General features: G+C 43.5%; 1 protein-coding gene across 6 annotated transcripts in view; it reads right to left on the reverse strand.

Annotated features, from left to right (window-relative positions):
- CREBBP (CREB binding lysine acetyltransferase) overlaps positions 1 to 14,137 on the reverse strand; it is a 96,373-nt gene that overhangs the window by 53,240 nt on the left and 28,996 nt on the right. For all 6 annotated transcript variants that reach the window (XM_082292131.1, XM_082292130.1, XM_082292129.1 and 3 more), the window contains one exon: positions 3,775 to 3,951. In XM_082292131.1, coding sequence (XP_082148257.1) covers positions 3,775 to 3,951 — 177 coding nt within the window. The remainder of the gene's footprint in view (positions 1 to 3,774; positions 3,952 to 14,137) is intronic.

Below are 14,137 nucleotides of genomic sequence, written 5' to 3' on the forward strand. Positions count from 1 at the left end.
AATTTGCCCCATTGTGCTCCTAACCCATGCAGAAATACCAGATTTACTGGTATGTCCACAAAGGAACCATCCACCGCCACCCTTGGAACAGGCAGCACTGTAGGGAGTGCAAAGCTTCAGTGAGCTTGATGGAAAAGCCTCACAGAGCTCCCCCCACAACAGCTCCTCCCAGAGCCTGTGCACTCCAAAACTAGAGTGTGCTGGCTCCCAAACTGGCTGCACACCACGCTGAGAGCCCAAGAGCAGAGCATGGCTCACTTCCACAGCCCAGGGATTTTGCATGATCTCACTGCAGCGCAGCATTGCCAGTCCTGCATCAGAACTATTTCAGCAGCACTGAAGCTCAGTAATGTGTCACCAAAACTTCCAACAACATCGGAAGCAGTATTTTTCTTTTGGAAACAAGCCTTTCACTCAAGTTTTCAGGCTGCCCATTCCATAAAGGGAACTGATTCTGTAGTAGCCCCACAAAGCAAGAGCTGATATGCTGTTTGGATCACCATTAAAACAAAACCAACCAAACAAAATCAATCCATCCTGCTGGCACTGAAAATTAATACCTTAATGCTGACCTCTTAATCATTTTAATACCATAAGGTTTGTTCTTCTTTTCTAATTAAAGAGATTAATCCAAATGTGCTTCTCAGGGTGTAGTGTAAGGTCATGCCTGGAACATGGACTGCAGTGAACTAACACTTCAGAGACCCACTTTACTGGGCAGGCAGGGAGGAGGGGAGAGTGTTGTTCTCAGGAGAGTGGTAGCCTGAATTTGGATCAAAAATCCAAACCCACAGCTGCAGCACATTTGTCCTGGCTGCCAGGGTTATGCCTGGCAGTGGGAAAACTCTTGGTTACTGCTGAAGACAGGGGTGACACACAATAATGACTAGAATTATGTGGGTTAAGAAACTTAATCATCTTTTACTTTTGCAGCACACATGTAAGGTGTAAGGCTAAAGACTGAAAGGACTATTTAAAAATATTTTGATTTTCAGAACTTAGGGGTCCTCAGACAATGGCTGCACCTTTCTACTTCCTCTTCTCTTGTTTAAATACCCTTTGTGGTAACCACAGTGTTCAGTGCCATGCTGCAATTTGGTTTCCTGCCTCAGACAGGCCACATACCACCAGTGTTCTCATTCACGTGGGTTTGTCTCTCACATGGAATAGTACTTTGGGGGCCCTTTAAGATAAGGAGAGTATAGAGGGCTGGTTTAGCAAGATATGTGGTTGCAGTCATCCCACAAAGGACCCCAATGGTTTCTTTTTGTTGGTTTTTTTTTTTTTTAATATGCAGTTGTCTTGCGCTTGCTGTAGTGGATGGAGTCTAAACTGATCCTCCGCATGTTCATTTTTCATCGATGTTAACATAACACAATACCCTTTTCCACATCACTGCTGCCTCCCTCAGGGAACAGGACAGGCTGTGTCTCCAGGCCAAACACATTAAATAAACCATCATCTCCAGGGACCTAAAGCATCCCAGGACATAGAAATGACAACGGGATTGCAGCAAGAATGCACGGCAGGATTGCTCAAACACTGCAGCTCTGCTCTGGGGACCTGCCTCTGTCACAAGCTGCTTTTCAACAAGAGCCATTTGGGTCACATTTTGGTTGACCAATGTGAGTGACAGATGTCACTTAGATGTGTGCTTCTGTAACTCATGGAACTGCTGTGGATGTTATTTTACCCTTAGGTAATGCCTTAACCTATGAAATAAGGTTTAGGCAAGCCAGAGCCTACAAACCTCAAGTCCTGAGTGAGCAAATTCTGCCAGTCTTACTCTTTCCTTGTGCCTCTGTGCTTAAAACTGGGGCAACATCTTTATCTCAGAGAGGTGCTGTAAAAATGAACTAATCCAAAGTATATGCCTGCTCCAGTGTTGACTGCCACAGGAAAGAGCATTTGGAAATGACCAAGTGAGATATATTACAACATACAGCCAGCAATGCCCACAGCTACACACCAAGCTGCAAAAATAGAACTAAATGTTGACTGTGTGCTCTTTCCAAGGGCTCTGTTCATATTGTTCACTGAATAAAGCAAAGTCCCTGTGGAAGGAATAGCATATGGTCATGGATGTGCTATTACCAAATAATTACACTGCCTTACCCACTGCTGCCAAATAAAGGTTAAATTTTAACAAGTGTGACATTTCTTTTTAAATTCTTGGCTTTGCAATAAAAATGTTTAGATGGAAACTTCAGTTTTTGAAGTCACCCCCCTGTCAGGAGCACCATGCCTCTGACCCTTGCGTGAGCTGAGACCTTTGGGCTCAACAGTACTAATGTCTGTTGGCTGGAACGGCCATTACTCTCTGTACTGGTGTGAGGGAAAAGAAGATATACTGGACATGCAAAGCTTTTGACACCTGAGCAAAGACAGACAGTTCTGAGTGTTCTCTCAGTCAGTATTTTTGACATTTTAAAACTGCAATTGATAGTACTGGGAAAGTTTCCCTTACTTTCCTCTGTCTTTTGGACAAGATGGGAGAAAGAAAACAGTTTTTGATTTTATTTCTCTCCCATCATGTGACAAGCCTTGATTGCAAATGCCTTTTTTATTCCACCTGAATATTGACCACTACATCCTATACTAGTAAGTTAGTATAATAAGATTTAGTTTTTCCCAAACCTCACTTTTAAATGAGCACAAAATTAGGCTTCAAGATCACCCAGTCCCTGAGATGAATACAGCATTCTGGGGAGACCTGCAGGTTTCTCTGCAGCATCAGGATAATAACTCACTTGCTTTACACCGGATCCAAACACTAAATAAACACAATTAGAGTAGTCATGCAGAAAATTGTCTTTTACAAATATTCTGCATGAGTGCAAGTGGTGTTCTGAACATGGTCTTAATATGTTCACAGGCTCCTTTCCATAATCATAAACAATAAATGACAGATGATATTAAAGAAAGATTTCACAGTGTTACTAGAGGAAAATCAGGAAGTGGTCCTCTAAAATCAGAAGAAAAAAAGAAGTTTTTGCATCCTCTTGCCTCTCATAGAGAGCCTATGAGTGACAGGCAGGTAGCAAACTCAGTGATGGAAGAGCAAGCATTGGTTGTGCCAAAAAATAGCTGGTTTTTGATTTAAATTAAAAAATAAGCGATTTGCATCTTATGGAAGGTCTTACAAGTTTCTATAGTAACTGCTATCGTGTGTAAGAATATAAAATGCAACAAGCTGGAGTTTCCATAGAAACAACACAAGCAGTTTGATTAATACACAACATCCTGAGACAAATGGGAATATTTAATTTCACTTTATAAAGAAAACTCTGGTAAGCATGATACTATAAACTTGTAAGGTATCCTAATAAGAACTGTTCTCATAAGCTTGGGACATGCAAGTCATGCACAGTATAAAGTGAGAAGCATGTGGGGTGTTTACCACATCAGATTCAAAGGATACGAGGTACTATTTAGTTTCAGGAAGGTGATGATGTACCTAACAAATTCTAATTGACACACAGGACTTAAAGAAGACATTCTTCTCTGGTTTGAAACCAAATGTACCAGGCAAAATGAAAGGATGCAATGCAGTTTTTGTAACTGTGATTCTTTACAAAGTATGATCACTGCATAAAAATGTACATGGGTTTTACATACACACTGCAGAGTGGAAGTGAGGAACCACGGGGCAACTCTGATGCTTAAATGACCGTGGAGAAGTAATTTGATAGTGTTGCAGAAGCTGGATCACCCAAGAATTTAGAAAGCACTAGGAAGAGGTAAAGAATGCTGGAAGCAGCAGGTCCAACTCACCATGTTTGGCACACTGGTGACGGGAGTACTCTTGATGTCGGCAGGGAAGGGAGACAGACTATTGGCCATGCCTGGCTTGTTCGGCAACTGAGGATTCACTCCTGCAGCTCCCATCTGCTGCCCTCCAGTTTGACTGAAAGGCTGCCCAAAGGGACTAGTGTTACCTGTCATTCCCATCTGGAAAAGAATGAATGAATGAAATGATTAGAATTTTTGTGATTCCAAAGGGAGATAAAAAAACCCCCACATATGTCAAATATCCTGTCTTTGCATTCACAGAGACCGAATTCCAGTTTAAGCTTCTCAATATTAAATTCTCAGTATTAAATTCATAATTTCACAACTTTTACCAAGTTAAAATACATTCTAAAAAGATGTTTTACAAATATATACAGCTCTGTGGGGCTGAAGTCTTGCAATTCAACTTACAAAATCAAAGGAAAACACAAGATTATCTTTCCCAATGACAGAAATTACTTTTTCCAACACTACAGGAACTTTGGGAGACCAAACAAACTTCAAACCCTGTGATACTTTGTGCATTGTGAGCACAAAGCATGACTTTGTGCACAGACAGATGGGAAGGGAGGGGAATATATAAAGGCATCGAGCAAATGGTTATCAACTTGTGTTTTGGTACTTGAGGAGAAGTGTCTGAGCAAAAAGATGTCTAAGACTGACAACCTTGAGAAATGACACCTCGCGAACTCCCCAAGACTAGAAAACTGAAACACAACTCCCCCTGAATGACTGGAGAGAACACTGTACATCCAAAGAGCCACTTGGCCTGCAGGAGTCTCCCCCATGGTGAAACCTCCATTACTGGAACCACAGAATCACTGAAGTTGGAAAAGATCTCCAAGACCATGGAGTTCAATCTGGGACCTATCACCACCTTGTCACCCAGCCCAGAGCACTGAGTGCCACATCCAGGCTTTCCTTGGACACCTCCAAGGACGGGGATTCCACCACCTCCCTGGGCAGCCGATTCCAATGCCTGACCACTCTTTCTGGGAAGAAATTCCTCCTGATGTCCAACCTGACCCTCCCCTGGCACAGCTTGAGGCCATTCCCTCTCATCTGTCCCTTGTTCCCTGGGAGCAGAGCCTGACCCCCACCTGAGTCCACCCTCCTGTCAGGGAGTTGCAGAGAGTGAGATCCCCCCGAGGCTTCTCTTCTCCAGGCTGAGCCCCCCAAGTTCCCCTCAGTCCCTCCCACAGGAGCTACTCAACAGATAGCATTTGTTCACCCCCCCTGCCTCACACTGGGAGGATTTCTAGGTGACTTTATGACCTGGTCCTAAATATGAATCCAACCACTGAGCAAAGTCTTTATTTGAAATAGTAAATCCTATTTTCCTCTTCCCTTTACCTCTCCAGTCTTTTCTTCCTCAAAACAGTGGTCTTCTACAGTCCTGGTCTCTTCCCTTCCCTTCCCTTGCCAGCAGGGATTCAGAAGGATTATTCCCATTGCTGGAAGAAGGGTTGTTCACACCACTTTATCACTGGAACAGCCTCATAATAAGGGATTACTCAGGGGTTGCTTTTTATGCTTACAGGAATCGGGCTGAACGAGCAGTTGAGGGAGCACCAGTTATGAGCAATAAATTACACTGGGGCAGAGTCCAAAAACCACAATTTGACTGGGCCTTGTCTTCTTTGTCCCTGTACTTTGTACCCTCTGGTTTCAGACAGCTGGCCCCGCCACTCTCCAAGCAGCTTTATGTTAGGAAATGCTCCCTTTCCCTGCATCCTGCCCAGTGACTGTTGCCAGATTTGGGCCTTTCTTCACTGTACAAGACGTTCTATCTTTACACATTAAAAAAATCCCAAAAGCTGTTACTTTGCAATATATGAGGTTATCAAATATGTGCTGTGTCCCAGAGTAAAGCTGAATAATTCAAATAGCAAGTAAGACCAAAAATTAGCATCTAAAGTTTAGTCCCAAGACTGCCTTTAAAGAGAAGTGGTGTTAGCTACTATCACATTGCACAAATATAAAGAATTTCATTTTCTGTACTTCTGTGTTTGTTTTGCAGACTGCATGTTCAGAGAAATTAGTTTAATTGTTATTTATTATACCACAGATTTTGGCAGCTTTCTCTGAAGAATTAATAACAAAGTATTTAATAAAATTACACACTCAACCCGTTATTTCAGACAAGGTATGAAAAAGTGTCATCTGATAATGACAGCTGTTCATTAATGCTATGGGGGTCTATCAGATCAACAGTGAAGAAAATTTCTGAAACTACAAGTGAGAGTCTGAGAAAACTTAGGAGAACTATTGAAACCTTTCAGAAGCCAGAAATAGGAACATTAACTCTGGGGCTGTTATTCAGTTTCCTCATGTCTAATTCCCAACTACAAACTTCGTTTTTGGAAGGACTTTGCCTTTCCAGTCCTCTTTGAACTTGCTTGAAAGTTTGGAGGAGTTTTTTGAGTACTGACTACTCTGGCAATCACCACTACACTACAACTTCCTGCAAACCCTTACAGTCACCACCACCACTGGGAGAGCCATGGGGAGCCCAAACTGGGAGACAGGAATGCTGCTTGAACAGGAACCTCTTTCCATGGCTTCCATGGGCCCTCCAACCTGCAGAACACAGTGCAAGCAGAGCCCTCCCTGGACCTGGCAGCTCACGGATAGAGAAGACTCAGGCACCAGGGAGGAGATGGAAAAGGCTCAGTGCAGGCAATGAATGCCCAACATGGATGTGCTGAGCTTGGAAGCCTGGTGTTAAAAGCTTCTGGCAGAATCTTACACAACTGAATTTTCAAAGAGCAGAAGAGAGATTTTCTTTAAGCAGTGAGAATGCTGAGCAAATTTTACCTCAAATTTAAGTTCTTGCACCAAAAGAAACAGAGAGGTGTCTCCCATCTCATTATCAGGAAATATTAATGGTTTTTCATTAAAGGAAAAATGTTTAAAAATAGATTTTTAGAAAAAATATTAGAAATATTTTAGTCTCAAAAGACAGTTTCAAGTTTGTTAAAACTCTAAACCACTAGAACATCCCCAAAGCACTGAGGCTCTGCAATCCTGTCAGGTACCACCCCATGGTTGTTTTATCTTATTTTTACATTTCCTTTTCAATAGATCTTGTTATTAAGCAGATCACAACTATGTACAACAACAAAGCAACCTTTCAAATCTTCTAAACTGAGTGCTTAATAAGATGAGGATAATTTTTCCTACTCTCGGTGGTCATTAAGTAATAAATACTTGATTGAAATTTTTAAGAAACGCTTTGCTGTTCTTTGAAAGCCATCTGGAAGCAGAGTAGTTTCCATTTGAAACCTTGTATTTTGGTAAACCTGCTCTCTGCCACATTGTATTTCAGTGTCCAAAGCCGTGCTTTCATAAGGGAAAGGCACCTAAAGGTAAAGCATTACACCAGTCTGTAACTTTCAAAAAATAGCATCGTTTGATAACATTGTAAAACATTAGACATGTCTTTTAACCTACACTTCATTTTAGTAAATAACTGCCAATGAAACATAAAGGCTTTTTTTAAAGTTCATCTTTAAAAAAAAAATAGTCTGAATAAGTGGAAAGACCTTTTTTAGGTGGCAATCCCTAAAGTAAATATGGAGACAAAAATTAGGATGGACCATCCACAACATGAGTTTACTAAAATTGATAGATGCTTGCGGTTTCAGGGGGGTTTAACTCAGTTTTTCCTGGGAAGAATTCAAATTAACAGGACTGTGATTTCCAGAGACTAAGAGTGCACAATACAACGTGAGACCTGCTCGAACAAACTCTTATCTATTTTTAACAGTTTCCAACCAAGTCTGGGATCAGCGAGGAGTTTCAGTGGCAGAACAACCTGCTGACAAACAGCATTAAGATCCACAGCATTCCAGAGCTATTACTGGTACCCTGAGGAGCAGCTCGGAATTGATTCCAAACACAGCCAGGTAGGGACTCCAGCAAAGCAAACCACTGTCAGCTCCTCCCTGGTGGGATGGCAGCAAACAGGAGGTGGAAGGAAAGGAAGAATCAGGCAGATCCCTGCGTATCACACTCTGAAAGATGCCCGAGAGCACGAGGCATAAACTGCAATTCCTGGTTAATGATCTGAACGCTGAGCTCAGTGACTTCTGTGGAACTTCAAACCATGGCTGACTGAAATCTCAAAAAACAACTGGTAAATATAGGCAGAAGATTGAGCCTACACATCGTAAAGACTTCATCCTGCTTGTTCATTCTGCAAATGGAAACCGGCAACTCCAAGCAAAGGACTCGGAAGGCTCAAACACCCCAACTCCTGCCTCCGCTTCCAGGTTTTTTCCAGGCAGGTGAGGGAAGGGAGATACTCAGAAGACTTTTGCTTTTTGTATTTCTGAAACACAACTCTGATCCCAAAATAGGTAGTTCAGGGGAAGATTACCAGGTAATTAAAAGTCATTAAAGAAGATAAACCAGCAAGAACACTGGAGTCTACAACCTGGTAAGAATGGTCATTTTCATGGGGAACTCGGAGCCATCACAAAGATTTGTATTTGGCTTAAACTTTGTTAAATTTACTTTCCTAAAAGGAAGGAAAGCAAAGAGCAATCCAGGGTGAGTTGTTTCTTTTCCACCTGCATGGAACAGGCATGTTCCACAGGGCTGCTCCACCTTCCATCCAGCGCATCTCCATTGCAACAAAAGCTGAAAGCTTCTCTCTGATAACCTGGGTTATGTTGTTCACTCCCATTTTGTTCTAAGCTCAAGATGTTCCCTACATGTTGCCTTTGCTCCTCTCCCTCATTTCATCTCCTTTCTCTTCCTGATACAGCCACCATTTTCAGCAGCCCTCTTCCCTGCACTCCATCCCACGGTGGCTCCTTTCATCCCACCTCATCCTCTGCAACTCACGTCTTATACTTGTGTTTCTGTGCTACAATTTTGGGCAACTCTTGCTTCTTTTGCCCAGCTCTTCGTGGTCACAACTGCGTGAATTCTGATGGAGTAGAGCAGACTTGCCCAAGAAAGGTGTTGTTCTGTTCCACCAGCTGCAATGGGGGAGATAACGGGGTGTATCCTGAGTGCAAGTTAAGGCTAGAGGTGCCTCAAGAAGGAACACGATTAATGCAGGACACCACCTTAAACACATTATTTCTGCTCTAAAACAGTTTTCAGAAACATGATAATGACACTCTCCTTTAATGGAAAAGAGGCATTTAATTTAATAATTCTGCTATCCCAGGAAGACAAGTAGATTCTGTTCCCTTTTTTATCACTATGGCAACTCTCTAAGATACTGGAATGTATTACCGAGTGTGGATAGGAAATAGGGTATTTCACTCTACTCTCATAAGCCAAGGAATGCACAAACTTCCAAGCTGAAAACCCCCCACCAGCACTTAAAACCTTTGTTCAGCTGCCTTGGACTACAGGAGCCATCACACTGCAGCACTCTGAGCAGCAGCTGTGGGAGGTGCTTCTCCTGTTTTGCTTTTTAGCTCTCTTAGGAGCAGAAAAGCAAATCCATTTCCTCTAGTTCCTGGAGTTTCACAGATGTTACAGAGGAAGCCCATGACCAAACCTACAAATCTCACCTGAGTGTGCAACTCAGGGGTGACATGACAGAAGTGAAGTTCACCAATCTAATCCTGAAGACACCTTTCACAGTAGACTGGATCTCCACACTGTGATGTTCCTTCTGCTTTTAAAGCTTTCTTTTTTCCTCCCTTCTTCAGCACCACTGACACACCACAGTACTTCTTCCTCTAGCCCAGCATCAAGGAGGATAGGTTATACTCCCCCTTGTACACCAAGTGTTCAGGCTGTAAAAAACCTCTGCCCTTCCCTCCTCCTCTAAGTTTTTATCAACTGTCCCCTCACCTCCACCACCACAGCTCTCACTCCTGCAGTCCAGGGTACTCCATTATCACATTCCTCTGAGACTTACCAGGACATGCAACCAACAACAAGGCTGCAAACCCCTTTCCCTGTTACAAGCACATCATTTCCTACTCCCTTTTTTAGCTTCCTCCCCAGCACACTGTCAGAAACCACACAACTGCATGCAGTTATGCTCCTTGCAACCCCTTTTCCTTCGGGAAATTCTGCTCTCCTCTGTTGCCCCAACCCACTTTTCACTCCAGGGTTTCCAAATTTAATAAAAGGTCTGGCAGGACAAACTGAGTTCAGTCTCAATTTTCCTGTGAGAGAGAAAGCACCTGCATTTGTAGGCATGTGCCAAGGAGCAGCACCCACCTCTGATAAAATTCCTGGGTTTGTATCTTACATCACCACTACCTACATAAAGTTAATGCCTTTTTTTTTTTTTTTTAATTAGCTAGTCCAGACGGATTACTCAAAAAACCCCCAAAAACTACCCAAACCAAAAACCCAAAGCAACAAACTTATCCAAGTTAAATGTTGATTTTAATTACATTTTGAAGCACTGACTCTGTACAAAAATGGAAGAAGGTTATTCTGGCCAAGTATTTAAAACCAAAACAATACCATCACATTTGGACTGAGCTGACAGCAGAAAAAGTACTGAAAGGTTGATATGAGAATCAAACAACTCAAAGCAGCAGGGGCTCAGTGAAAAATAAGACTGGCTGAAGTAATCTGATTATGATCCAATCCTGTAAACTAAAAATAGTTATCATTAATATTCAATTCAGTATCTGCTGGATTTTTTGACTAGAAAACAGCCTGGGAAGAAAGGAAGCAAGTTAGACTAGCTTGGCCAGACTTTGAAAGCCATGAATCTGCAAAATGCTCGAAGAACAAACATGAGCTCTCAATATGCCAACAGGAGGGATGAAAAGACAACTGGATATGGGGAAAGTGCCATCGTTATGTGTCTGGAGTGATGGGAATGCTGCTGCAACAATGACCAACATGCTGTGGTAGTTCAAGAATGACAGGTAAAAGTGACAGAATCCAGAGAGGTCTCAAGTAGGGCTCAAAGGACTAATGGGCATGGCCAAGGACAGGCTAATTGCAATCTAACAGCCTAATTTATTTAGCTTACTATTTAAGCTTATTCATTTGCTTATCTTATTAAGACAAGGACTGAAGTGCTTCTACAGTACTGGTTTTGGGAATAAAAAGGTGATAACACAAATATTTTCTATTTAGCAAAGACATATCAACAGACAGGAGCTGAAGCGCTGTAGCTTCAAAGCCAAAATTAGGAAAGAATGGAAGTGATTAATACCACTGAAATTGTTAAGATTATATTAATATTTTATTTAAATAGTGTGTGTTTCTACTCATCAACAGGAGTTAGTTCACAAAAAATCATAAGGCCTCTAATCAGAGTTATCCTGCCTTTGTACCACTGTCATTTTCATATGCTTTAGTCTTTATAAAATGGAACCTTGTAATAAGAAAGATAATTACAAATTCTCTTTTGCTTGTCCAGAGACAACACAGAAAGATGAGAAGAAAAAACTATCTCAGGAAGCAAAAATAATCTGAGACCTTGACTAGAGTCCATAAACCAGACCCAGGGACTAAACTCCAGGAAGGCAGGCGTGCAGAACAGAAGCCAAAAAATGAATCAAACTATTGCACCCTCCTGTGCACCCTAGGTCTGTGTTCCTGAGCATGGCTGAGTGCAGCTCCAGGTGATGGCTGTGATGAGATCACAGACAGGATGGACTGCAGCACAGAATTCCATCCATTCCCTCAATCCTGCAGCAATTAAGTCGCCTCTTCAGACTGACATTGATTGCAGGATCACAAACCAGTTCTGTTGTTAGTTAGGCATCCTCAGGAAACGGCACATCTCCTCCCACTCCTGAGGATCAATTTTTCTCTAATCACTTTGGAAATCACTGGTCAATTTGACCCATTTTTCTTAATAGCCTCACAGATAATTAAGTTCCCAAGATCGCTGAGCAGAGAGATGGACAGGTAGATGATGACACAGTCCCGGTTCTGGCCAGGACAGATTTATTTTTTGCAGTAGCTGTGAAAGGGCACGTCCAGGGCACAGAGGTTATTCTGTACCACCCCCCCATCACTGCTGGGGCAAAGGAAAGGGAGCCTCTTCCAGGGAGAAGGGGTGTTTCTGAGCATTTTGCATGTGAATCACTCACCTCTCTGTTTGTTTTCTTATCTCATAGCTGTTTCTTGTTCTTATCTCAACCCGTGATCTTTGCCTTTGTGCCTCTCTCCTCTCTAGCCCACCGCAGGGGGAGGGGGTCAGGGAGAGTCTCAGTGCGAGCACTAAATTGGGGAATACAATTCTTAAACCACAACAGCCTTATCTGGCACGCAGCGTGAGGCTCCAAGGGTTGAGATAACAACGGATCTGCCGAAGCGGGTTGGAAACAAATTTATCTGAGCATTTGCTGTTATTAGGTAGGGAGCCACTGGTCACAATGTTGCCTTGTCTGTTCACGGGGATGTGGTACCCAACCTGCTTCCTTAAGCGCCCACCATGGTGCTGCTCTTTTTCAGAGCAGCGAGAAGGAGCCGGATGGCTTTGTTGCTTGTCAGTTTATGACACGATAACATCGAGAGCAATGAGGGTCATTTGGGATGAGCGTTCAGCGCTGCTCTCCTGACCGTACCTCGGCACTACCTTTGGGAATCCATTAATAATCGTACACAGTCTGTGGGGGGGAAAGGAGAGAATTCCTCTCCCCAGCTTTCCACCCCCGTTTCCTTCTTCAGGCCTGTTACAACAGTTTCTGAGGATTTTTAATTTTCCTTGGATGTTAAGTACACAATCCATGTGGCAGAAGTTTGCATGGAGCGTGCCATGGCCATACGCCAACTCACTGGCGACGATGTCAATGAAATGAGAACAGGGCTTCAGGTGACTCCCCAACTCTGGCAATATGAAGATCATCTTTTTTCCTCCCCACCAACCTGTGAAAGGCTGTCCAAGACTGTGGACAGATTGGATCAAGCAAACTAGAAAGTAAAAGTCCCATGTGGACACCAGTATGGACCAGAATCTCTGCTACTGGGAGCAAGCTGACCCTGGCTTGACAGGGGACACACCACAAGGTAACCTCTGGTTTCACCTGCATGGCCACAGAGAGGACATGAAGAAGTGGGATGGAAAACCCACCTCTGCCCTAACAGCAAGAGCACTAGAGCTGAGAGGAAGAACCACCACTACAGGAAATTCTTCGAGGATAAATGCCACTCCAGTTTACTGTGGGCACATCCTCAGACAGAATAAAGGGCTGATGTTACTGCACATCCTCTTGAAGAGACCTCTGGTTCATATTTACAAGAATAGAGAAACAAATACCATGATCTGAGCTAGAGGGGCCCTGCCTCCAGCCAGGTGGAGAAAGGGGACTATTGGATCTCTTGGACTGCAGGAGTCCACGGCCTGGCACATCAGACCCACAAGAATATGAGGCTTTAGTTGACACCTATGCACAATGTGCCCTGATGCCATTGAGAGCTGAGGGGCAGAATCCATCTCTGTTTCTGAGGTGACAGGGGGATCCCAACAGCTGACTGTACTGAAAGCTGAAGTGATTGGGAATAAATGGCAAAACACTCCATTGTGACTGGCCCAGAGGTCCCAGGCATCCTTGGAATGGATCACCTCAGAAGAGGGTATTTCAAGGCCCCAAAAGGGAAGCACTGGGCTTTTAGAAGAGCTGCTATGAAGACAAAGGGAATTCGACAGCTGAATTCCTCGTCTGGTCTCTCAGAGGACCCTTCTGCCGTGAGACTGCTGAGGGCTGAAGAACAAGTACCGATCACTACCACAACAGTGCCCTGTTGGCAACACGGCACCAGCCGGGCCTGCAGGACCCCATCCATGGATGGGCCGTGGACTGGAGAGCTGGAGTGCCCAGCAAGACCTGCTCATCCTTTAACAGCCCTACATGACCAGCTGTTAGTCCAATGGAAAGTGGAGACTGACAGTGCACTATCGTGGCCTGAATGGTCACAGCATTACTGAGAGCTGCTGTGCTGGACATGCCCCAGGGGCAGAAACACAGCTCCACTACTTGGCATGGACTGATCCAGACTGCACTGGAAAAGGGTGAGGCTATAGAACATTTACAGCACATTGATGACATCACTGTATGGGAGAACAGGGCAGATGAAGTTTTTGATAAAGGGGAGAAGATAATCCAAATCCTCCTGAAAGCTGGTTTTGCCATAAAGCAAAGGTTAAAGGGCCTCCCTGTAGGTTTTTGGAAGATGCATATGCTAGAGCACAGTCAGATTGTCAGCTCTCTCCATCTTGTGATGTGGAAGAAAAAGGATTTCAAGTGAGGCCCTGAACAACAACAAGCTTTGAACAGATCAAACAAGGGTTGCTCAAGCAGTAGAGCTGAGAGGAAGAACAACCACTGGGTCACCCAGCCAAGACAGGACAGGATGTATAAAACATGCTCTACAGTCAGGGAGAATGGTCCTTCCT

This window comes from Coloeus monedula (assembly GCF_965178545.1).
Source record: "Coloeus monedula genome assembly, chromosome: 16".
NCBI classification, from domain to species: domain Eukaryota; kingdom Metazoa; phylum Chordata; class Aves; order Passeriformes; family Corvidae; genus Coloeus; species Coloeus monedula.